The sequence below is a fragment of the Aethalodelphis obliquidens genome, unplaced genomic scaffold, assembly GCF_003676395.1.
Source record: "Aethalodelphis obliquidens isolate GAN/ISIS:26980383/991018 unplaced genomic scaffold, ASM367639v1 scaffold52, whole genome shotgun sequence".
NCBI lineage: Eukaryota > Metazoa > Chordata > Mammalia > Artiodactyla > Delphinidae > Aethalodelphis > Aethalodelphis obliquidens.
In genome coordinates, this window is record NW_020837996.1 from 12723927 (window position 1) to 12748300 (window position 24374).

Genomic DNA, 24374 nt, shown 5'->3' on the forward strand with positions numbered 1-24374 from the left:
GCACTGTAGCTTGCTGGTTGTTGAGTGGAACTGGGTTTTAGCATTGATACGGAGATCTCTGGGAGAGCTTTCGCCATTTGTTATTACATGTCGCTGGGAGTTCTCTGGTGGACCAATGTCCTGAACTCGGCTCTCCCACCTCAGAGGCTCAGGCCTGACACCTGGCCAGAGCACCAAGACCCTGTCAGCCTCATGGCTCAGAACAAAAGGGAGGAAAAAAAGAAAGAAAATAAATAAATAAAATAAAGTTATTAAAATAAAAAAATTGTTAAAAATAGAAAAGTAATAAAAAGAAAAGAAGCAAAGAATGAAGGAAGAGAGCAACCACACCAAAAACCAAATCCACCAATGATAACAAGTGCTAAAAACTATTTTAAAAAAAACCCCGAAAAACAGAAATGGACAGATAGAACCCTAGGACAAATGGTAAAAGCAAAGCCATACAGACAAAATCAAGCAAAGAAGCCTACATGTGCATACTCACAGAAAGAGAAAAAGGAAAAAAAAAATATATATATATATATATATAATCATTTTAAAAAGGAAGAGAACAACCAAATCAATAAACAAATCTACCAATGATAATAAGCTCTAAAGTCTCAACTCAGATAAACATAAAACCAGAAGCAAATTAGATGCAGAAAGCAAACCCCAAGTCTACAGTTGCTCCCAAAGTCCACCACCTCAGATTTGGGATGATTCGTAGTCTATTCAGGTATTCTACAGGTGCAGGGTACATCAAGTTGATAGTGGAGATTTAATCCGCTGCTCCTGAGACTGCTGGGAGAGATTTCCCTCTCTCTTCTTTGTTCGCACAGCTCCTGCGGTTCAGCTTTGGATTTGGCCCCACCTCTGCGTTTAGGATGCCTGAGGGCATCTGTTCTTCACTTAGACACGACGGGGTTAAAGGAGCAGCTGATTAAGGGGCTCCGGCTCACTCAGGCCGGGGAGAGGGAGGGGTATGGAATGTGGGGCGAGCCTGCAGCGGCAGAGGCTGGCATGACGTTGCACCAGCCTGAGGCGCGTCGTGCGTTCTCCCGGGGAAGTTGTCCCTGGATCCTGGGACCCTGGCAGTGGCGGACTGCACAGGCTCCGCAGAAGGGGGGTGTGGATAGTGACCTGTGCTCGCACACAGGCTTCTTGGTGGCTGCAGCTGCAGCCTTAGTGTTTCATGCCCGTCTCTGGCATCCACGCTGATAGCCGCGGCTCATGCCCGTCTCTGGAGCTCGTTTAGGTGGTGCTCTGAATCCCCTCTCCTCGCGCACCCCAAAACGATGGTCTGTTGCCTCTTAGGGAGTTCCAGACTTTTTCCTGGACTCCCTCCCAGCTAGCTGTTGTGCTGTGTTCACGCAGCCAACCCCAGTCTTCTCCCTGGCATCTGACCTCCCAATCCTGAGCCTCAGCTCCCATCCCCCACCCACCCCGGCGGGTGAGCAGAGAAGCCTCTTGGGCTGGTGAGTGCTGGTCGGCAGCGATCTTCTGTGCCGGAATCTCTCTGCTTTGCCCTCTGCACCGCTGTTGCTGTGCTCTCCTCCGTGGCTCCAAAGCTTCCCCCCCTGCCACCCACTGTCTCCACCAGTGAAGGGGCTTCCTAGTGTGTGGAAACCTTTCCTCCTTCACAGCTCCCTCCCAGAGGTGCAGGTTCCATCCCTATTCTTTTTTCTCTGTTTTTCCTTTTCTCTTTTGCCCTATCCAGATATGTGGAAGTTTCTTGCCTTTTAGGAAGGCTGAGGTCTTCTGCCAGCGTTCAGTAGGTGTTCTGTAGGAGTTGTTCCACATGTAGATGTATTTTTGATGTATTTGTGGGGAGAAAGGTGATCTCCATGTCTTACTCTTCCACCATCTTAAAGGTACCTCTCAGTGGTTTGTACTTTAACTTTGTGCTTATAGAAACATTAAGGAATGTAATAGATCTGTGGGAGGTTTAAAAACTATATTGCTGAGACTCTTCCTCTAAAACAATTAAACCAGTCTCCCGGGAGTAGATCAGAAAACAAATCTACTGTATTAACAATAGATATGAACAAACTACTATTGTTTCAGTATGTTGACTCTTTTCTATTTATGCTTTACAAATTTTGCGTTGAGGTGCTACTGGCAGCACCAGATACCAGGTGTTTAACAATTCCTCTTTTTGAAAGTGATTCATTTAAAATCATAGTTTAGGATCATACTATTGATACATCTTCAAAAATCTTCTGAGTAGCCTAGATTCTTATTAGCACTCGGCACTTTTTGGTGCTCCTACTTGAAAATATTTTAAAACAAGGCAATGGTAGGTCATATTGATAACATGAAAAGAAAGTCAAGCATTCCATTTTTTACTGAATAATGTTAGCTTTATTATTATAATAGAATACAGTATGACATAAAGTTAAGAGCTTTTGCTAAACTCTGTAAAGCAATACATGCATCTGCCATAAACAACCTCAATTCATGTTAGGTTTTATTGCCACTTCACTGCACTAAGGTGCAATAAACATTCAGTGTCATCTTTAAAAAAATTTTCCTGGGAGTTTACAGGAACTGTCCTCTATAAGAGTGTATCTTTATTTTCAAGGAAGACTTAACTAGTATTACATGGTTTAGCAAAGCACTGTAGAAAAGCTACATAGAATCATTTGTCTTTGATAAGTTGTGCAATCAATTTATACAATAGAATACTGTCCACATATACTAACAAACTAAGAAATGATAGAAATGCAGTCATTGCATAGCAGAAGGCAGACTAATAAGAAATATTCACATCTAATGAGCAAAATACAGACCAAATGTTAGCTATGAGGAGTCTGGAAGATAAAATGCTCTTAATAAACACATTAGATTAACGCCCCAAAATAACAAGATTAACAGCAACACAGAAGTTAGAGCCATATTTTACTTTATTTCTATACATGATATCTACACATGATACCGAAGGATGAAATATCCTGGTTCACACTTTATTGGGCTAGCTCATTGAATTTAGGCAGGACCATATCAAACAATAAAGCACATTTAAAACAAAACCAGAGTTTGTTTAGGAAAACACAAACTGTATTTTCCTGCATCATTGGATAGCAGCTTTTTGAGACAAACATTGCTCAAAACTTGGGTATGGATCCCAACTGTCTTATTTGGTAATTACGATGACAGGTTTATGTCATAGTATTCTAAATGTGGTTAGACCATAACCTGTGGATTCTGGACACTAATTTTAAATATCTCTGAAATTCTGTCAGACAAAAGGAGGCTTCAAAAATACCTTCTGCATAAATATTTATTTCTAAAACATCTGGGAAGTAATGAAACAGACTAGAATTTTCATAGGGAGTATTAATGGACCTCTTGTCATTAAAGCCCTTACGTAGTATGCCTACAAATATATTGCTACAGTATAAATGAAATGTAATATTACTCAATAAAAGCTATTTCCTGTACATTCTTTCATGTATTTTTATATTTAATGCTACATATGGTACAACACTTATTGAAATAGTTGGTATCAGCAAAGATAGCAATAATATACAGTTGATTTTCTAGCTCCCACTAGTGCTTTTCCATTTTCTTTCTATATTACAAGAGCTTAAAATAGGGAAATGTGGGATGACTTGAGCAGATAGCAACTGATTTACTGCTGTACACTGGACAATTACAAGCTTTCTCTCCATAAGTAGATTTTATACCCATATATTAGAACTTCCATCTGATTCCTTCAGGCTGTTCTGGTCTTAAATGCAGGCTCTAAAAGTATTTCCATAGCATTTAACAACATTCTAACAGCTAAGAGCGGTGAGTCCTACACAGTATTTTAAGAACACAACCTTTAAAAAAGTAAAAAAATTTACAATCTCATGCCGTATATTTACATATATAATTTATATATTCTATATTTGTTTACTAGTCATAAATTTCAATCTAAAGCTTTTAATGTACTGTTATATAAAATAATACATTCAACAATTCTAGAGCTTGCAAAATATTTTTGCCCCTCTAAAAACATCTTCAGAATGAAAATCCAGTGATTATTGGATGCATGTGCTATCTGGATATAGACAGGATGGAAAATAAATCTTTTAAAATTGTTCTATTTAAATTTATTATTTCTTTTTTTAGTTTTATTGAGTGTGTATCTGTTAAAATGACTCCTCATTGAGTCTAGTGGTAAAAGCTCAGATGATAGTAAAGCAGCCTATTTAAAGCATTTGTCTCCATTGGATTAAATGTGCTCTACAGTGAGGAACTGCACATTTGCCAATGCAATTTCCATAAATTTTAAAATAGCATTTAACAACAAAATAATGCATTAGGCATTTCTTAAAAGGAGAAAGAGTGGGGATCTTTAGCTTTGGAAACAGAATGTTAAAGCTATACATCGGTTTAAAAAACAAAACAGAAATGTAAGAAGCACATTGTAGTTTGTGCAATAAAGACATAGATTTTTTAAAATGCTTCTTCTTTAAACATTTATAATTTATTCTTTTAAACACCTTCACATAAAAATATTTTTGACATATACAGTATCTTTTTCTCTAGAATATTTGGAAATATATATCTACAAATGACCCAGAGTTATAGAGTTAAGTTTGATTTTTCTTCTACTTTTCCTCATGTCTTTGGACCTACTTCCCCCACCTTTCCTCTCTCTTCCCTTCTGTCTCCTTCTGTCGTGATTTTTCTGTCTTGCTCTCTCTTTCAGAATCCTGTCTCAGCTGTATGCTCTGCTCTGGACTGCCAGACAGGGGTCTGTTGTTCTTATATGAATTATGGAAATAAGGAAATCTTCAAATTCTTTAAGATAGAGGCAATAAAGCAGATGGGAATTACTGCGTTGAGAACAGAAAGCAATTCTCAGCGCAGAGGACTGAACAACAGAATGTGAATGACAGGACCTATTGATGTGGGGTAGGGGCTTTTAACTGAGGCTCTCTGTTTAAATATGTAGCCCAATAGACCAAGTTAAAGATCCCGAATAACAGCGGGAAGGCTATTCTTGACAGTCGGTCAATTTTGCTTACACTGTTAAAGGTTTTCTTCGGTTCTGGTGGTTTTGTTTCCGTCTTGACTTCTTTTGGTTCTATGGTTGCACTTTTAGCAATGGTGGCTAAGCCGGGGTCACCCCTGGCCAAATTAGGTGTGTAGCTTGTTGCTGTTGGAGCATAAGTGTTGTTTTTCTTAATGAGAGGATCCTTCATTTTCTTTGGCTGTAGAAGGAAAGAGTAAAAGTATTTTGTTTAGTAAACTGTGGGAAGCACGTTTATAAGTTGCTGAGCAAAGGGACCTTTAGAACTCAAACATGTGCTTTATTTAAAATCTAAGGAACGTAATTTACAACTGCATTTTGGGGAGAAATGAAAAACGCAGATACAAACGTCTAGTTATAAGATTGACAAGTGACCTTGCAGGACATTTGTTCCTGTCCAAAATGTCCATAAGACAGTTGGTCCGTAAGACATTTGGTTTACGCCAAGTCCTTGAAATGTGGTCCTATCCAAAATGTCCATGAGCATATCAGGTCCATGCCAAATGGTTTTGGACAGCATCAAATAACAAAGTCCTTTGGTGTAGACCAAACATGTTATGGATGTTTTGGGCAGGACCAACTATGACCACGTATCAGGGACTTTTTGGCATGAGCCTAGGTCAGACCAATAGAAATACCATCAGGTTTTTCCCAGCCCAAAATGCTTGGTCGTTGTTTTAGGTCACTAAGTTTTGGGGTAGTTTGTTTTGCAGTGAAAAACTGCTGAGCTAATTATTATTTGTTCCTTCTCCCCATGTTTCCAATGGGCAAATGGCAAAGCAGGGGTAGTCAGGATATCCTGAATTCAATTCTTGCTCAGTGTTGGCTGCTTATCAACGTTATCTGTGCAGTAATTGACAAGTGCGGTATTTCTTAGAGTTTCTGTTTCTCAAAAATAAAGTGTATCATTGTTTAGAGCTATGTGCTCTGATAGAGTTGCCATCAGTAACTTGTGACTATTGAGCACTTGTAATGTGGCTAGTCTAATTTGAGATGTTCTGGAAGTATAAAGTACACATAGGATTTCGAAGGCTTAGTATGAAAAATAAAAAAAGTACAGGGCTTCCCTGGTGGCGCAGTGGTTGGGAGTCCGCCTGCCGATGCAGGGGACATGGGTTCGTGCCCTGGTCTGGGAGGATCCCACATGCCGCAGAGCGGCTGGGCCCATGAGCCATGGCCGCTGGGCCTGCGCGTCTGGAGCCTGTGCTCCGCAGCGGGAGAGGCTGCAGCGGTGAGAGGCCCCTGTACCGCAAAAAAAAAAAAAAAAAAAAAAAAGTACAATATTTCTCCTAAATAATGTTTAGAATTATTTATACGTAAAGAGGATATTTTTGACATATTGGCTAAAGTATATTATTAAACTTAATTTCACTGGTTTGTACTTTTTAAATAAGGCTACCAGAAATATGTTAATTATATATATGGCTCACAGTTATGGCTCACTTATATTCCTGCTGGATAGCACTAGTCTAGAAGAGTGAGCCTTGTTTTTTGTGCACAATAAATCACCAGTTAAATTTTTTTAAGTGTAAATGTCTTGGGCACAATCTTGCATTTTGAATCAGAACTCCTAGGGAGTGAAGCCTGATTATTGACATTGTGAATAAACTACACAGAGAATGTTCATGAGCAGCTAAACTTGACCAACCAGACTCGATATACTCTGGACAATCTGTATTTTTAATATCAAATCAGAATAAACTATTACTTCTAGAAGAGCTGATATTTCTCACTCACAAGGTGCAATTTTAACAGGTTAATTTCTTTATTATCCAACTCCATGACCTATCTGCTACCTTTTCTCCTCTCCAAGTCCTTAAGCATACATTCACTGGGACTTAAAACCAAAAAAACGCCCAGATTTTTTTTTCTCCTAGTATTACACCATTAAAAGTAAGGCCACTTAGTCCAAGTATACACCCATTTCATAGTGAAGGCAGATTTGCTTAAGCTTTAGGAGGAGTGACAGAAATTTCTATAATTATTTGTACAAAAATAAAATGAGTAAAATTGATTCTCTCTGAATGTGGTCCAAATGACTACAAGTCAAAAAGTGGTATGAATTATTTCAACACAAACAGCCAGACTGAACTTGTATTGAGTCCACTGCTTAGAAAATAGCAGATCTAATATTAAAGGATACCTTGAAAAGCATGTATGTCCTTTAGATAAAATGTATATGCACTCTGATGTTGAAGAGAGGCAATGGGTTCTAATCTAAACAAAATTTGTTGAGTGACAGACACCTTATTAGATAAACTGAAATGAATAATCTGCCACAGGAAGAATTCTTGGAGAAGAGTTTGTATTATTGGTAGATTTCGTCTCTCCTACTGCCAATTTATCGTAATACCCTAATACTAAATTTTCTCAACTTAAGTGTTTTATTTCTTGCTTTCTTTTTGCAGCATCATGTTGAAAAGGATATTTAGAAATATCTGGTTGGTTTCTCAGGAAATAATATAGTTTTTTTCATTTCTGAAAATATTGAGCTCCCCCATATTCATTAAGAAGTTGGGGGCTTCCCTGGTGGCGCAGTGGTTGGGAGTCCGCCTGCTGATGCAGGGGACACGGGTTCGTGCCCCGGTCCGGGAGGATCCCGCATGCCATGGAGCGGCTGGGCCCATGAGCCATGGCCACTGAGCCTGCACGTCCGGAGCCTGTGCTCCGCAACGGGAGAGGCCACAACAGTGAGAGGCCCGCGTACCACAAAAAAAAAAAAAAAAAGAAGTTGGTATTTCTTTCAACAATTAAACATATGAGGATGGATCTTGAGAGGGCTACTATATGCTTGCTTGAAAAAATGATGCCCTATGTGGATTTTCTTTTTTTTTTGAAGTTATACCATGTCAGAGATTGAAATTTTACCTCTCCTGAAAACACTCACCTGGTCACAGGAAAAATATGTTATTTATTCTCTCTGAATGTCAAAATGAGACCTGGATCACACTGTGATCATGCTCCTTATTATAAGCTAATCAAACTGGCAAAGCCCTGGGGAAGATTTTTACAGAGACATAGATAAATTATAAAAAATATTCTCTTTCTCATTAGGATGACAGATATAGGCATTATGTATATGTATCTATCTATCTATATATATACATAAAATATATAGATATGACCATACCTATAGCTATATGTGTACACTGAATAACATGGACTGTAGATTGATAGAGATTGAAATATTTTATTTGAGACACAGCACTTGAAAGACTAACATACGGTCAGAAAGAGAGAAATATAAACTCAACTATGAGCTCACCAATGCCTCAACCCAAATTCTATGCTTTCCAGATGAAGTTCAATTCATCTAACAAGTCATTAACCACTGATACTGATGAGCCACAATCAGAAAGACATTGGCCTCCTGCAGCATGCAAAGAAAGGATTAAGATAGAAAAGCAACTTTTCCCAGTGCTTGCATTTCATTTTTCAGTTGCATATCACCGATGTTTGCATATAATTAATTTTGAAGAACTTTAATAGAATATGCCAGTGATTCTAAGATGTGCATTTTTAAAATGTCCACATCTATGACTTTGGGCTATGTCTTACAATTGGTAGTGTCTTATGATCACTCATCTTCAGTTTTGGTGCTCTTTCCTTTGGGACTGCCCTTTTGTTCTAGGACAAATGGAGGCCATCAATGGCTAAGGTAAGTATTGGACACAAACTCTGTCTCCACTCTCTCACCCCTTTCTCCAACTGGTAAATGCAGTCCCTTTTGTCTTGTCTCCTCTTTACTGAACCTGAGCCTAGGTCCTTGATTTGAAAATTCAGAGATTTTTTTATACTGGGCAAGGATGTTTCAAGGCAAGGTGAATTTTGAGGACTGGTTCTGGCCCATTTTGGTTGTGATAGTGCATCTGATGCAGAACCTTCTATGCTGTTGCTTGTGTACAAGATCATTGAGGTGTTCAACTGATTCACCTGTGGCTGAAAGGTAAAGCTCAAAGAGCTTTTGCTTGGCAGCATATTTTCTTTCTTATGTATACGTGTATTAGTGGTACATCGTATAAGCAGTAACGCTTTAGATTCTATTAAATGTGGTAGATGTTTCCAACACAAAGGATCCTCTTTTCAAGTATATTTGTGGAGCTATGGGAAAAACATCATTAAATGGATTTCTTTACTATACACCCTCTCAGACTCTTTACTATACTGTGACTTGGTGACAGTATGCAGAATTATTCAAGTGTATTTGACCACAGAACTGTATTTTTAGGGACTGACTCAAGACACTAGAATTCTATATTTGCTGTAGAGTGATTCCTCCTAGATTACTTCTAGATGTCTTAGAATCTCTGTGTCTGTGACTTTGCCCTTCTTTCCACCATCCCAACGCTCCCTTGCATTTTGACATATTTTTCTTTCAAACCCCAGAAGTAGAAATATCCTCCCCAACTGTGCTTTATTTATTTACTTATTTATTTTGGCTGCATCCTGCAGCATGCAAGACCTTAGTTCCCTGACCAGGGATGGAACCCTCACCACATGAATTGGAAGGAAGAGTCTTAACCACTGGACCATGGGGGAAGTCCCTCCCAACTATGCTTTAAAATTCACTCTAAAGTAGGTTCTAATTGAGAAGAACAGTGATATTCTTGACTTGATAATTTTCTACAGTGAAGAATTTTTCTGTGAATTCTGTGTGTTATGATTCTTAAAGCAAACCTCTATTTTGGAAAAAGAAAATGTGTTTCCTACCCTTTAGTGAAAATTAGAGATAATGCATTTTGCAAGCTCAATTCAATTGAGCCATTAAAGTAATAACATTTCTGACCAAAGTTATTAGGCTTGGAAAACAACCAGAAGACTATAATTTTCAAGTTACAAAAATTATAATGGCATAATTGCTCCTAATGTAAGGTTTGTTAAAACAGTTCTCACGTCAATGGGGACCATAGGAAAGCATATTTGAGGAGAGATGTTTACCTTTGTGTTTCTCCTTTATCTCATTCATTCTACTCTGAACATCTATCCACTGAAACAACCTTTGCTTAGCAATAACAAAATTCTCATAGCACTTAATCATTTGTGACATAAGAAACAAAGAATCCTCTTTACCCTTGCTCTGCATTCTTCATCCATTTCCCCAAGTCCAAACATCCCATCCTATATGTTTAAAAAGACATAATAGTGCTATATCACAGGAAATATTAAAGCATTTACCTTTTCTGGAACCACACTTTTGCCATCCCATGCATAACCTCTTTTGGTGAAATAGTTTACTGTGGCAAACTCAATTAGAGCTGAGAATACAAAGGCATAGCACACTGCAATAAACCAATCCATAGCAGTTGCATAAGCCACCTTAGGGAGGGAATTTCTGGCACTGATACTCAAGGTTGTCATGGTGAGCACAGTTGTTACTCCTGTAAAGAAAGAAAGAGAATTTGTAGGTTCATACTACAAACTTTCATCACTGACGTCAGCCTACTTATGTAAAGGGAAACACAGACAGAGTGCTTTCAAGTTCATCCCATTTTGGTTTAGGATGGATGAGTTTTAATTTAACCCCAGTGTAGTTTGCAGTTCATGGTATGGCAGTATTGATGGAGAGCTCTTGGAGGGATAAACTCCTCTGCTATTGAGAAGCTGTTAATAAGATAGTGAACTCCCGTAAATAGGTGTCTTGAACATGGTGTCCTGGGTAGGAAAGGAAATAATATTCCTTCACTGTCCCCAACTGTAGGAAAAAGAAAGGAGGTATCTTCACTGTCCTTGATCCATAAGTAGTCCTGGATCCTCAGCTCTGTTTAATATTCTACCTGTGTACTTTGAATATACAATCCAAGAGACCAATAACTTTTTGATAATTCATCATTGATAGATAATTAAATTATTTTAGGATAATATCTTGTTACATTATTAACTCTTTGGCTTTTATACTATATTTTCCTGATTCTTCAAATAGATACTCTTTTGAAGATGTTCCTGAAATAAGTTGCATGTAACTTGCTTGAGGTCACATAGCTCAGAAGTAGCAAAACCAAATTTGAACCCATTCATCAGATTCAAATGTCCACAGTCTTACTCTCTCTGCTAATGCTGCCCTATCTTCCCTATTCTGTGAATCTATCCCTACTGATTAAAATCACCTACATTCAAAGCAATTTTCACATCAGTTGCTTTTAGTTTACTTAGATTATTATAAGTGTTGGTATGTGAATGATGACATCCATTAATGTTCATTTAACAAATTAATATTATCAACCTACTATATGTAATGCACTAAACTAGTTAGAATACTGTAAGTTCCCTTTTAAGCCATTTGAAAATGTATGAAAAAAATCACAGGAACCCAGTGAGGGTGGCTTAGGTTGCATGATGTTGAAAAAATCTTAACCTCTTCCAGTAACTAGTTCCTCACTACTTAGCTCTATAGCCTTGAGTAAGCGAGTTAACTTCTAGGGCCCTCAGTCTCCATAACTTTAAAAGTGATGATTTAAACTTCATTCTCTTGATTGTTTACATCATTGTTGAAATTCTAAGAGAGGAAAAGTTCTGCACATTTACAAGATTATTTGAGGATTAAATATAATAATATGTGAAAGCATTTTAAAGATAAGTAAATTATTGCCACAGAAGATATTGTCATCCCATGTGTCTAAAACTCATACCTATGATTCACCCTTTTGATTAATTTTAGAGAATCAGCAGGGTTACACAGCTGGTCGGTGGCTAATTTTTCTAAGCTGCTTTAAACCATACAATATTCCCTAGTTTCCATGATTTTCAAGATAGATGATCTTTAACTCTATTAGAAAGTGATAGGACTAAGAAGAAACACTGAGATTTTTATTAACTCATATTTTTGATACATGGTCACAGTTGTAGGAAATAGACTTACTATGAACATTGGAGGTGTTGCAGAAAGTTCTGGGGCATTAACCATATTATGTAACCAACAAATGGTTTCAGGAATATTGGTGGGAAAATAGCCCCCAGATTTACATATCAATATTAACTTGAGCAAAGAGCAAGGTAATTAAATGTCAGTATTTGGAAAACAGAGCAACCCAGTTTCAAATCCCAGCTCTGTAACTGCTGAGTGACATTGGGAAAATTGCCTCACGGTTCTGAGCTTCTGGATGTTTTGTAATTATTTCCTTATAAATTAATTTTACTAAGTCTAACTCAGAGGGCTATTGTGAGTATTAAATAAAATAATGTAATAAAGTGTTTAGCACTTAGCCTGATACTTACTAAGGACAAAGTTAATAACATTTTTTTATTGTTTGGCTGTGTTGGGTCTTCATTGCTGCGTGCAGGCTTTCTCTAGTTGCGGTGAGCAGGGGCTACTCTTCGTTACGGTGCATGGGCTTCTCATTGCGGTGGCTTCTCTTGTTGCAGATTACGGGCTCTAGAGCGCAGGCTCAGTAGTTGTGGCACACGGGCTTAGTTGCTCCGTGGCATGTGGGATCTTCCCGGACCAGGGCTCAAACGCGTGTCCCCTGCATTGGCAGGCGGATTCTTAACCACTGTGCCACCAGGGAAGCCCCAAAGTTAATAACTTATTATGATCAACTTCAGTCCTTTTGGATAAATCCCCGCTAAAGTAAATTCCATTTTTTATTTGAATTTTGGCATATGTGGGCCACCAACTGTTAAAAGTAATTGGGGAATGGGTGTTCTTAAAAAAAATGTATCCATAAATTAAAAACAGTTAACAATAACATAAAGAGAGGTGTGTGTGTGTGTGTGTGTGTGTGTGTGTGTGTGTGTGTGTGTGTGTGTTGTCTTACAATTCCTGCTATAGGGAAAGGGAAAAAAACAAAAATATGCTGAGTATCTATTAAGTTTCAAGTATTGAGCCCGACAATTTACAAATTTTATTTTATTTTTCTCACTTAATCTTTTAAATGGCACTATTTTATTTTAATTGTACTCTCATTTTATAGGCAACTGACACTTAGAAGACTGAAGATTGAACCTAAAACTTGGGTCTGTCTGGCAGCAAATTTACATGACCACAGCCTCCAAATGAGAAAGAGCATGGAAGGTTAAGAAGATAATGTTTTAAGACATGAAATGGCTCCAGCTTTGTTGCCTTTTGGATGCCATTTACTAAACTGTTATAAGGTACAACTTTTGCTTTACTTTTTCCCTCTGGTATTTTTTCTTTAAATACCCATGACCCTCTCAGGCATTCCCCACAGCTCAGAGGAATGTGCTGAGCACAGACTAGAAAGAATAGAGATGTGTACTAAATAAATGTTAGAAGGCTGAAGGTCTCAGAAAATTATATTTGTGATTTTATTGAACTTAAAACATTAGAAATATATAACTTGATACACAGAAACACTTGCCAGGGTTGAGTTTACAGATATGCAGTTATGTTTACCAAAAGGGCATGAGTCAGCTGAGATAGCAGACTGTTGAAAATGTTAAGAACAAGGTTTTTGACTTATAAAACATTCCAAAGTGCTTTAGAGGATTTCCAAAAAGGAAGGGTAGGATTTGTTGGGGACCAAGGCGGGGGAAGTGAGCATTTTAAAAAATCATTTTCACTACAGTGCTGGGCTCATTCTACAAAAATAAACATAAAGTACATGTCTTTTGTTCTCATTTAAAAAAAATTCAACTGAATAAAGGGCTCAAACTACATACACATATAGAAGTGAGCATCTGACAAGAGTTCAATCTTCAGTTCTAATAAGTGGTGTAAACACTAGTTAATATTTACAAGTTGTGTTAAGGGAAAAAAAGAGTTTTAAATGAACTACTCTTTTGCTCTGCAGGTGAAATCATTCTGGGTCTTAACTTAGCTGTTCTCAGGCTAATGTCACAGCAAAGATTTCGTGGTTTCCACCCCAGAAGCACCTTGCTAAGTTCAGAAGAAAAGATGTTTTTCTGTGCCCTTGTAACAGAGTCTTGCTTTTTTTCCTGAGATGACTGATGCCACAGGGGTCTCTGCACAAGAATAATCCTCAGTTTAGAATGTAAGCAGCTGAAGGCTTCTGTTTTGTAGTAAAGGGTTTTAAACATAGCATGTGCCTAGTTGATATTTTTGGAATGAGCCTTGATAATTGTACCTTTCACCAATTAAATATGTGGTTATAATTTCCAGATAAATTATGTTGCCCACGACAACCCCGTTCCATGCCTTGTCATTGCAGCAGGAAGTACATGGGTAGTTGTACCTCATCATCATTAAGTGCACAGACTCTAGAGCTAAGAGTCTGGGTCTTACTCCAGACTTCTTCACCTCATAGCTTCTGAACTTGGGCAAGTTACTTAATATCTCGCTCCTTAGCTTTCTTGTCTATACCACAGGGATAATATTACAGAGGATTCTTTTAGTGTTAAATAAGATAATATAGGGTTGTTTCATAGAACAAAGCCTGATATAAAAGCATTCAATAAGTATTCTGCATGATTTTATTGTTATTCAAATTTTAAGCTCCAGAATTTAACATTCATGAAAAAAATGGTTTATGTTAAGGTAACAGCTACATTCCATGCATAGAACATAGTAGGACCTCATAGTAGATTTCAAAGAAAAAGTCAGTTATTGAATGAGTGAATGAATGAATGAATCAGTAAGTTTTTGGTGATAAAATCTTGTTTTCATCAGCCTGAAAAGTACACTTAAGACAGTGTACTATGACACAGGCAGGAAATGCCTCTTTATATGAAATACAAACTTCTAAAATTATAAATTAGGGAGTGAGTTTTCCTATTAGTAAAATGTTATTACCCTTTAAACATTTTTCCATTAGACTGACTTAAAGCATCTAAGGCATTTAAAATATTTTCATAGAAAAAAATATTTGTACCTCTTCAGAAGTGCACACATTGGGTAAAATGAGATATTCCTGTACTGGTGTCATGGTCATCAATGAGTTCTTTCTACATAAGGACCCCTTGCTCTTATATATGTAAGGAAGTAGTTCTGCTGATACTATATTTTCTCAGATTCTCAAAAAATACACTGACACATGATTCTAAATGTATGATTTAAGTATTAATGTTTTAGAATCATTAGATTCTAAATGATTCTAAATGTATGATTTAAGTATTAATGTTTCTATGTGTGTATTTTAATCTATCACAGGCATTTCATACCTGCTTCATTCCATTTTTCTCTTAAAATAGCAAATCACGTGTTCATTAATCCCATCAATTAACATGCACTAAAACAGCTTGCTATTTTAAAAAAAGAATTTTTTTACAATCATGTCATAACGAGAATGGTAATTCCTTGAATACTCCTATTGTATTAACTTCAGATTTTAACGTATTATTACTTTTTTCATTCTATCTGCAATGTCACAGATATGATACAACTTGCCCTCCAGACCCTTGCATGTGCATCTTGATTGGCACTTACCAAAGACAGTCCTTGCTGGTACAGACTCTCTGTTGAGCCAGAACGAGACTTGGGAGAGAATAACCGTCATTATGCATGGCAGGTATGTTTGAATAACAAAATAGCCAATCTTTCTTTTCAGGTGGAAATGAGTGGTCATAACAACATATTCTCCTGGAGGGTAAAACAGACAGTAAGGTGAGCAATTTGACCTTGAAAATAAATTATCTGTGAGTTTTTCCATCAGCAGCAAGAACCAGGAGGTTAGACATAGCCTTTATCCATGTGACATCTGGTTCCTGGAGAGAAAAGCTTTTATCCAGGAAAGAAAAGAGACATTTAAAAAACACACCATAACACATTACTGTATATAAAATAGATAACTAATAAGAACCTGCTGTACAGCACAGGGAACTCTACTCAATACTCTGTAATGGCCTGTATGGGAAAAGAATCTAAAAAAAAAAAAGAGTGGATATATGTATATGTATAACTGATTCACTTTGCTGTACACCTGAAACTAACACAACATTGTAAATCAACTATACTCCAATAAAAATTAAAAAAAACAAACAAACACCAAAATGGCACTGAGGTTGAGACTGATGTGCCAGAGATCTCATCGATTTTCTTATGTCCTAATCCCGGTACCTGATACATTTAAGAGACAAATCTGAGCATATGTTTACAGATTGGCTTTAATAACCCTGAAGGCAATGTGCTAGATCCTGATGATGTACACCAGTGGATTAGAAGACACCCGTTTGTCCTCTGCAGAAAAGAGTCAGGCTGTCTAATGGAGGAGCTTTGGTGTCCAAGTCAGGGGAGCTGAATTCCAGCTCTTGCACTTTCTTTCAGTAGCTGTCTGACCTTGGATTTGGCTTACCCTGATTATCAAGGTGAGAAGAGTGTGATAGAACTCTCAAAATTTGTTTTGAGGAACACCTTCATCACCATCACCTGGGAAGGTTTCAAAACATGCAACTCTTCAGGTCCCACCTATTCACACAAACCATTCTTTAAGGTGAGGGCAGAAAAATCCTATTTGTCACTAGCTTTTGAACTTGTCTCAATTCCTAGACCAGTCTGGGAAATAATGGAGTAGCTAGGCACTCTCCATGGTCTTTATATATGTCAAAGTCTGATTTGATTAGAGGCCCAAAGAAATAAACACACAGCCCAAATTGTAGGAGGTGTTTTCTGTTTTTAGTTGATGTTATTTCTTAATTGCAAGTCTTAGAAGTTTTTAGCTTTACTCACTCTGAATATATACTTAGTTATCTGTGTGTGGGTAGGAGAAAAATAGGTGTATTCTTACTAAGAAAATATTGCTGTCTTCGGTATTCACATTTCTCTAACTTCCTCCTTCCCTTCAACTTCAAACTTTTCCCTCCTCAACCTGTGATTTATGTCTCAGCTCATGGCCATCCAGCTTCAGCCCCTATAATGTGGTTAAAACTGCTCACGATCTCTTAATATCCATAACTGAACATCTCAGTCTTAAAGATCTCAATCTTCAAACCCACTGACCATCTTCTTTGTAGCACTAAAAATTAAGCAATGCTGACTGCCCCTACCATCTTGATAGCACTCTCTAGACTCACATTCTCCTTTTAGCTCTCATTTTCAGTTTCTTTTGCTAACTCACTGGATATTTCAGTCAGAGAGTTATGAGTTCTTCCTGTCTCTTGGGCACTAATCTTCATCTTTCTGCAAAGCAAATGCAGAGGTTCCTGTTATAGTTCTGTCTTTAGCTGTCATCATCTCTATTTTTTTTTCTTGACTCTAATAAGGAATTTTCCTTCTCACCCCTGCTCTTAATGTCATTTTTATCCAGATGGCTGTGGGAATCTACATCTCTAAGTGACATTGCTCTCAAAAACCACTGTATTTCCAAATATCTACTAGACATCTCATAGATACTGATTTTTCATTGATATCACCAACTAAATATGTTCAAAAGTGATATTACTTAAACTTTTCCATAAAAAATAATGACTAGCATATAGCAGGGCTTCTTTTCCATTTAGCATCCGTTTCTAAATTCATGGCACTCTCATATGTCTGTTCACTCAGGCTATTGATAAAAACCTGGAATTAATCCTTGGTTGTTAGTAGGACTTCCAAAAGAGAGAGAAAGGAATCAGTTGATCATCACAATTTTAATTTCACCTGAGCAGTATCTTTCAGTCTATCTCTTATCTCATGGTCATTGCTCTTATCTCCTTTGCAGATTTACAATGTAAATCTACCATAATCTATGAACTGTCTTGTTGGTCTCCAGTCATGTCCTAAACTACACTTTTCCCTAAATTTGAGGTCAGAGTGATTGTCTTAAAGCATACGTACATACCTTAAAACACCTTGATGGATTCCCATTATCCACATCAGGGTTTGTCAACCTCAGTACTACTGACATTTCAGAACAGAGAATTGTTTATTGTGGGAGCTGTCTTGTGTAATGTAGGATATTTAGCCACATACCTTGCCTCTTGCCCGCTAGATGCCACTTGTAGCCACTCTCCCTTCCCACAATGTGATAATCAACAGTGTCTCCAGTGTTACATACTAACAAGCAAACTCCCTAACCAATCCCCAACACTCTCCACATCCTAGCTCTGACACGTGTTTCAGTATCACATCTCATGTCTCACCACACATTTTCATATCTCAGTAATCTGATCAACAAAATTCCCTACTTGACCTCTTCTATAGCCGAATATTTTGTTCATCTATGGGTTGGGCTCAGTCCATAGTAGAAGAGGAAGGAATGTACTGTATGGGGACACTTTATTAGCTTTAGAAGCAAATGAATTTGGGTTCAAAACCCAGATATGCTATTTTCTTGCTGTGTAGCCTTAAACTCTCTGATCCTCAGTTTCCTCATTATAAAATAGTGATAAGTATATTGTGGGGAGGATACAGAATAAGGGCTCTAGTGAAGATCATTCTATATAAGAGTTTTAAAATAAATTTTAGTTGCTTTCTCCATTTCTTTTCTTGTTTCTCCAGTCAGAATTGGTTGAATTATTGGTAGAAGAAATGCTCCCTGTACTCTCTATAGTAGGAAATCATCGATACATTCAGTTATGTTTTCATGATTGTTATTAATGGTAACACCTGCCATTTACTGATCAATATTAAGTAACTTCAAATTTATTTACAGCTTCTGTTTACACTTATCAATATATTATATACTTTTAATTTTAGTTATTTATGTATTTATACACCTCCACCAAACCGAAAGCTAATTAAGAAGAGAGAGAGTTCTTTGAGTATAGCATGGCTTTACATATCCTCAATATTCAGCACCTACCTATGGCGAAAAGGGATGAATGAGGCTTAAGAATACTCATTGCAATTAACATCCACTAGCATCTCTTTTTTGAAAGGTAAATAAAATGTTATCTAATTTTTTTCTATTTTCTGTAGATAACTTGGATAATGTCTCCAAGGTCATCTGAAATAAACAAGTGATTCAAATTTGAGAAAAATGCAAAAAAACACATTTTTTTCCTGGGACTCTGCTAAAATGTAGCCTTGGGTAGATATAATCAGGTTACATCTCACCTCCCAGGAGTACGCATTATCATTCCTAACCATTCATTCAATTGTAGCCTGCAAAATGTCATCAGCTCAAAGAAAAAATTCCATCTGTCATATACTGCCAGAAAGGTGAATGTCTATATATATTCCATTATCATCTTTTGTTGTTCACAATGTGACATTTTGGGAAGATTCTGCAAAGATTATTTTTTTGGAGGAGCTATCATGTGACATTATATTTGTTTTATAAACCACTTCCTCACTAACAAATTAGAAAAAGTAGAGGAAAACTTCAAATCTTTTGACGTCACCTTCCTCAATTAAACAAAATCTAAGAAGTTTTGGTACAAAATGTTGATGGAAGAAATTTTCATATGTTGAGGCATGGGGAAGTCATTCTGGCTTATACATGAATTGGTTGATACTTTTTGCTAAGTGGAACAGCCTGTCTTGTGGCCTGTCAAGCATGTATTGTACATCGACTTTAACCATTAAAGAAAAGAATTCACTTAAAAATCTAAATGGAATAACTGAGGTTCAGGCATCCAGAATGGATCTGGGTGGCCACTGTGGATGTGGTTTCAGATATATTCCTGTATCACTGAGAATTTCAATTTTCCGAACTCTACCAGACTCAAGGACACCACCAGCCATTCTCAAAATAATATCTGCTAGCAGCTGCCAGCTGCAACCTTATGGTCTCAATTTCTCCCCATGTAACTATGCATCCATTTCGGACCCCAACCAACCCTTGCTTAATAAACATCCTTACTTCTTGCCAGCTCCATCTATAATTTCTGACAAACAGCTTATGTAATTTTGCAGTTTTTGCCTTTGTAAGCCTCCCCCGTTGTTGTAGTCTGGTGGAGCACAATTTGAGCACTTCTGGAATCTGTGTCTGCCAGGCTATAATCCACAGATTGGCGCAAATAAAACTTTTATCTATTCTTACTATATATTATTTATTGATTATTTCCATCAATAACATTTAAATAAGGAGAGCAAAAGGCATCAGAATCACATTGTAATCATTTAAAAATGAAAGAAAAAAAAAGTCATGTAAATTGGATTGAAAGAGTATCTCTAGACATCAAGTGCTTATGTACTAAGCATGTCAAATTATTTCCCTCTGATTTAACAGTCTAGAAGAATTGTAATTCAAATATCCTTTCACATCATGTAACCCTGAGGGAAGCTTGTAAATTAGATGTGACAATATTTCTTATACATCACAATACAAAATTAAAGAGAGAGAAGAAAAGAAGCAGGAATATAATTTTGTAAAGCAGCATTGAGGGTTTCTTTAGATCTGGCTTCCATCCTTTACTTTCTTAAATGTTGGTTACTTAGAGTAAGTTCCTTGCTTAACTTTATTTGACTTCAGTTTTCTCATTTATTCAGTAAAAATGATAATGTGCTACTTAACTGTTTCCTGGGATGCTGTGAGGATAATATGAAATAACAGATGTGAAAGTTCTTCTAAAAAAGTCTGAGTCACATGCAGATTTACAGTGTAAAGGTAGAAAGGATAGAAATGGATTCTCTAGCTCCATTCACTTCTTTAACAAAATTGTAGTGGATACTTATTCCATGTAAAGCTATCACTTTCCTTTCAAGTATTCTAAATTTTATGTTTTCTAAGATGCTACCTTTTTCAAAGGAATGAGGAATAAAAAATGTCATTGAGGGAGGGGCTGGTATTTTAATATCTGCTTCAGAGAATACTGAAATAGAAATAAGGAAACAATGGTTATAGTTCTAGGCCACTTAACCCCTCTGGACCTATCTCCTCATCTGAAATATGATTAGGTTGACCAGATGACTATGTAAGTTTCCCTCTCCATCTTCCCTCCTACAAACCTGTTTTCACGTCTTACAGTTATATTATTTCTCTGGAGATCATGTATTAGGCTGCAAAAATAGAAGTCCTGAGGCTCCTTTGGTGAATGTCGATCACCACTATTGCTCCCTGGTCAGTGAAAACTGTTGCTTTCCTCATTCATTTCAACCCTGCAGAGTCATCCTTAACTCATCCAGAGAAGACTGTTTCTAGGAAAGAGGATCCTGTAATTTTCCCTGGTCATCTGTTCTAAGGATAAACAAAAGTCATTCACAAAGAAGAGACATTCTTTTTTTTTTTTTTTTTTTTTTCAGTACGCAGGCCTCTCACTGCTGTGGCCTCTCCCATTGCGGAGCACAGGCTTCGGACGCGCAGGCTCAATGGCCATGGCTCACGGGCCCAGCCGCTCTGCGGCATGTGGGATCTTCCCGGACCGGGGCACGAACCTGTGTCCCCTGCATCGGCAGGCATACTCTCAACCACTGTGCCACCAGGGAAGCCCAAGAAGAGACATTCTTATTAGACAAAACTCACCTACGTTTCCTTTGATCACACCTGTCTATTGACTTAGGCAAATATGACAACTTTCCAGTCATCATTGTGTTTTAAAAAAAGCATTTTATATTACATTCTTCTTATTTTATAGCCGTGATATTATTCTTATACCTAATGCCAAATTTAACAACTTTGCATTTCTGTATAAGTCACATTGTCATGTCCCTTAATTACAATTATAATTTTTGTGTGGGCTTTCCTTAAAGAATTCCTTAGGAAGCATATTGTGGTATATTAGAATGAGTCAGGGGGCCATGGCTGGGGTCTAGTTTCAAACTGCCTTCCCTTATACTTCAAGAAGAAATGACGTCTTCTTAGGTGTCATCATGTAGCTTTCTTGTACTAACTTCATCATTACTATTAATAGTAATATCTAATATTTATTATATAATTTTTACATGTCAGATACTCTGGTAAGCAGTTTACATGCATTTTTCTCATTTCAATTTCACAGTAACTCATGAAGTAGATCCTCTGATCATCTCCAAGTAGTACAAGAGAAAAGATGAACAGAGAAAGGTCACACAGTTAATAAGTGGTAAAACCAACATTCAAAACCTCACAGTATAACTCCAGAATCCACCCCTTAAGCTCCATGCTATACCACATTGTTGCATTTTCACATGTCTATCTTGCCTATTACTAGTGTCTCATGTGGTTGAGAGCACACACTCTATAGCTAGACTTCCCAAGTTCAAATCCCAGCTCTGCCACTGCCTAGCTGTGTGACCTTGGAATAATTATTAAACCTCTCTGGGCCTCAATTATGTCCCATCTGTGAAATGGAGATAATGATAATACTTACAACCTCGGCCTGTTGTAAGGATTAGAACAACGCAATGCATATTAGCTACTTACATCACTCAACCATGAGCTTCTTGAGTGCAGGAACTACGGGTCCTTCACCTTTCTTTTCCAGGCCCGATCACAGTGTCAAACAGAGTAAATGAGCAAATGGTTGAAGGAATAAGTGAATAAATGAATGGATAACAGAGAATTGCATCGGATGTGAAAACTGACTAGACTCATCCTTCTGTGTCCTTGTAACAAGTTTGCTCTGCCAGGTGAATAAGTGCACTTCAAACTAAGTCTCCAACTCATTTTTTCCCCCAAACTGATGGCAGATTCCAATGAAGGGACTGTCCCTCTAATATGTTTGCACTGAGAAAAATCCAAGTATTGGATTGAGCCTCATATCTTCCCTCCTATGGCACTGAAGTGATCTAGAGGTATTTGACCTGAAAGAGGTCACTGGTAGTGTGTGTGAGTGAGTATTCACACATGTGCTGGTTGCACGCAAGCGGGGAAACACCTTCTAACCTTCTAGAAGGTGACCTGAATTGCTTCTCTCCCCACAGAGAATTTTAAGGTAAGAGAAGATGCTTTTTATCTAATCATTCTCAATGTGTGTGTACTTTTCTGCCACCATTCCTAGTCTTCTGGCAGAAACAGGGAGATAATAGCACTCAATGTCATTTATCTTAATGTTTGCAAGGCTCTGTAGGAGTTGTGAAATATGGGATTGAAGACCTTACAAAAGATCTTTGTTTCTTCTCATAGAAATGTAACAAGGTGGATTTTTGATGAGCTAAAGGAGACCCAGAGGAAGGGTAGTTCAGGGTTTTAGTGTGGAGGGGAAAACATACGTCAAACTGAGCTCCCACATTTGAGAATTTGCTCTTTATTCTCCTCCCCACCTCCCCCCATATCCATTATTGGAATGACAAGGAAAAGCTCTTATTTTGTACAGATAAACTTGCAGCTCTAACACGAAATGATGACTTTTAATGAGCCTAACTTATGAGGTCTAGCCAGCTTGGTGGTGGTGGGTTGGACCACTCTTTCTCTCCTATTGCCCTTTTGGGACTGTATATCTTTTCTGAGTAACAAGAATATAGGTAGGCTGATTTAGGAAACCAAAAGTGAAACAGGTCTCCAAGTTCGTAAGACTAAGCCACTCATTTTGCAGACATGGGAACTAGAATATAAAGAGGGATACAGTGACACACCAAGTTCACTAGCGTTAGAAGAGAATGGAAGCACTCCTTCCTCCCAGCAACCGTAGTATATATTTGTCCTATTGCATGCATGCTATTGCACTTGAATTACTATTTCCCTGACATCCTCTAACCTCCATTCTAATGATAGTAGGGAGAGAATTTCTTGAGGGGAAGTTCTTTGTCTATTATTCTGAATGTCCTGGGCCTAGAATAGTGATTACTTGGATCCCAACAAATACAGATTGACAAAATGAAAGTCAACCCCTGCAGCAATCCTTCCTTGACTACCCAGGCTGGATTCATTTATTTTTTATTCATTAATTCAAAATATTTATTTAGTGCCTCCTGTTTCATCTACTGTAGTAAATCATAGGGATACAGAAGACGGACACGTACTTGCCCTCACAAAAATGTTAATCACAACACTTACCACCCATTTTGATAACTATAGTTTGTGTTTGTCTGTCTTCCTTTAGACTTCAGATTTCATGAGAGCGAGATATGTCTTGCTATCATTGACTGTAGCACCTGCCACAATATCCAGTTTATAATAGCATTCAAGTTTTAAAAAGTAAGCACTGCTCATTTTAGTATCTTTTCCAACATAACTTGGTGAGGAAGAAAAATTTTCGGTATTTTTCACGTTTGGGGATATTTTCAGGACAATAACAACAGCTGTTGCACACCATTTTGAGCATCTACTATATAACACTCTGTTTAGCGTTTTATACTATCTCATCTTCAATGCAAAATTACAGACTCGCCAATATTAGAAGAGAACAGAGTTTCTAATTGGATAAATGACCTTCCCAAAGTCACCAGGCTTCTAAGAGGCAGGACTAGGACTTGAGCCCACATCTTTCTCACTGCAAAGCCTAAGACATTCCCACTATGCCATGTGCATTTCTAAGGTAGGCAAAGCTGAGGGAAAATCTTCTCCATTTTTCAAAGCAAGAAACATAAATATTTCAACTTCTATAGTAGCCATGAATGCTATAAAGTAAGCAAAAGACAGATCCTGTTAAGCAGCAATTATCCAATAATCAAAGTAAGATATATTGACCTATTACTTGAATTTAGAATGGTCAGATTATAATGATCATGGTCCTAATA

The 24374-nt window shown here is 37.5% G+C and overlaps 1 protein-coding gene across 2 annotated transcripts in view; it reads right to left on the reverse strand.

Moving 5' to 3' along the window:
* Positions 1 to 2317: 2317 nt before the first annotated feature.
* Positions 2318 to 24374, reverse strand: part of GABRA1 (gamma-aminobutyric acid type A receptor subunit alpha1) — a 60574-nt gene continuing 38517 nt past the window's right edge. The window contains exons 9-11 of one of the 2 annotated variants that reach the window (XM_027084433.1): positions 15342 to 15494; positions 10178 to 10380; positions 2318 to 5183 (exon numbers count right to left, since the gene is read on the reverse strand). In XM_027084433.1, coding sequence (XP_026940234.1) covers positions 4872 to 5183; positions 10178 to 10380; positions 15342 to 15494 — 668 coding nt within the window. In that variant the 3' untranslated portion in view covers positions 2318 to 4871. The remainder of the gene's footprint in view (positions 5184 to 10177; positions 10381 to 15341; positions 15495 to 24374) is intronic. The other variant, XM_027084434.1, reaches the window with a different exon arrangement.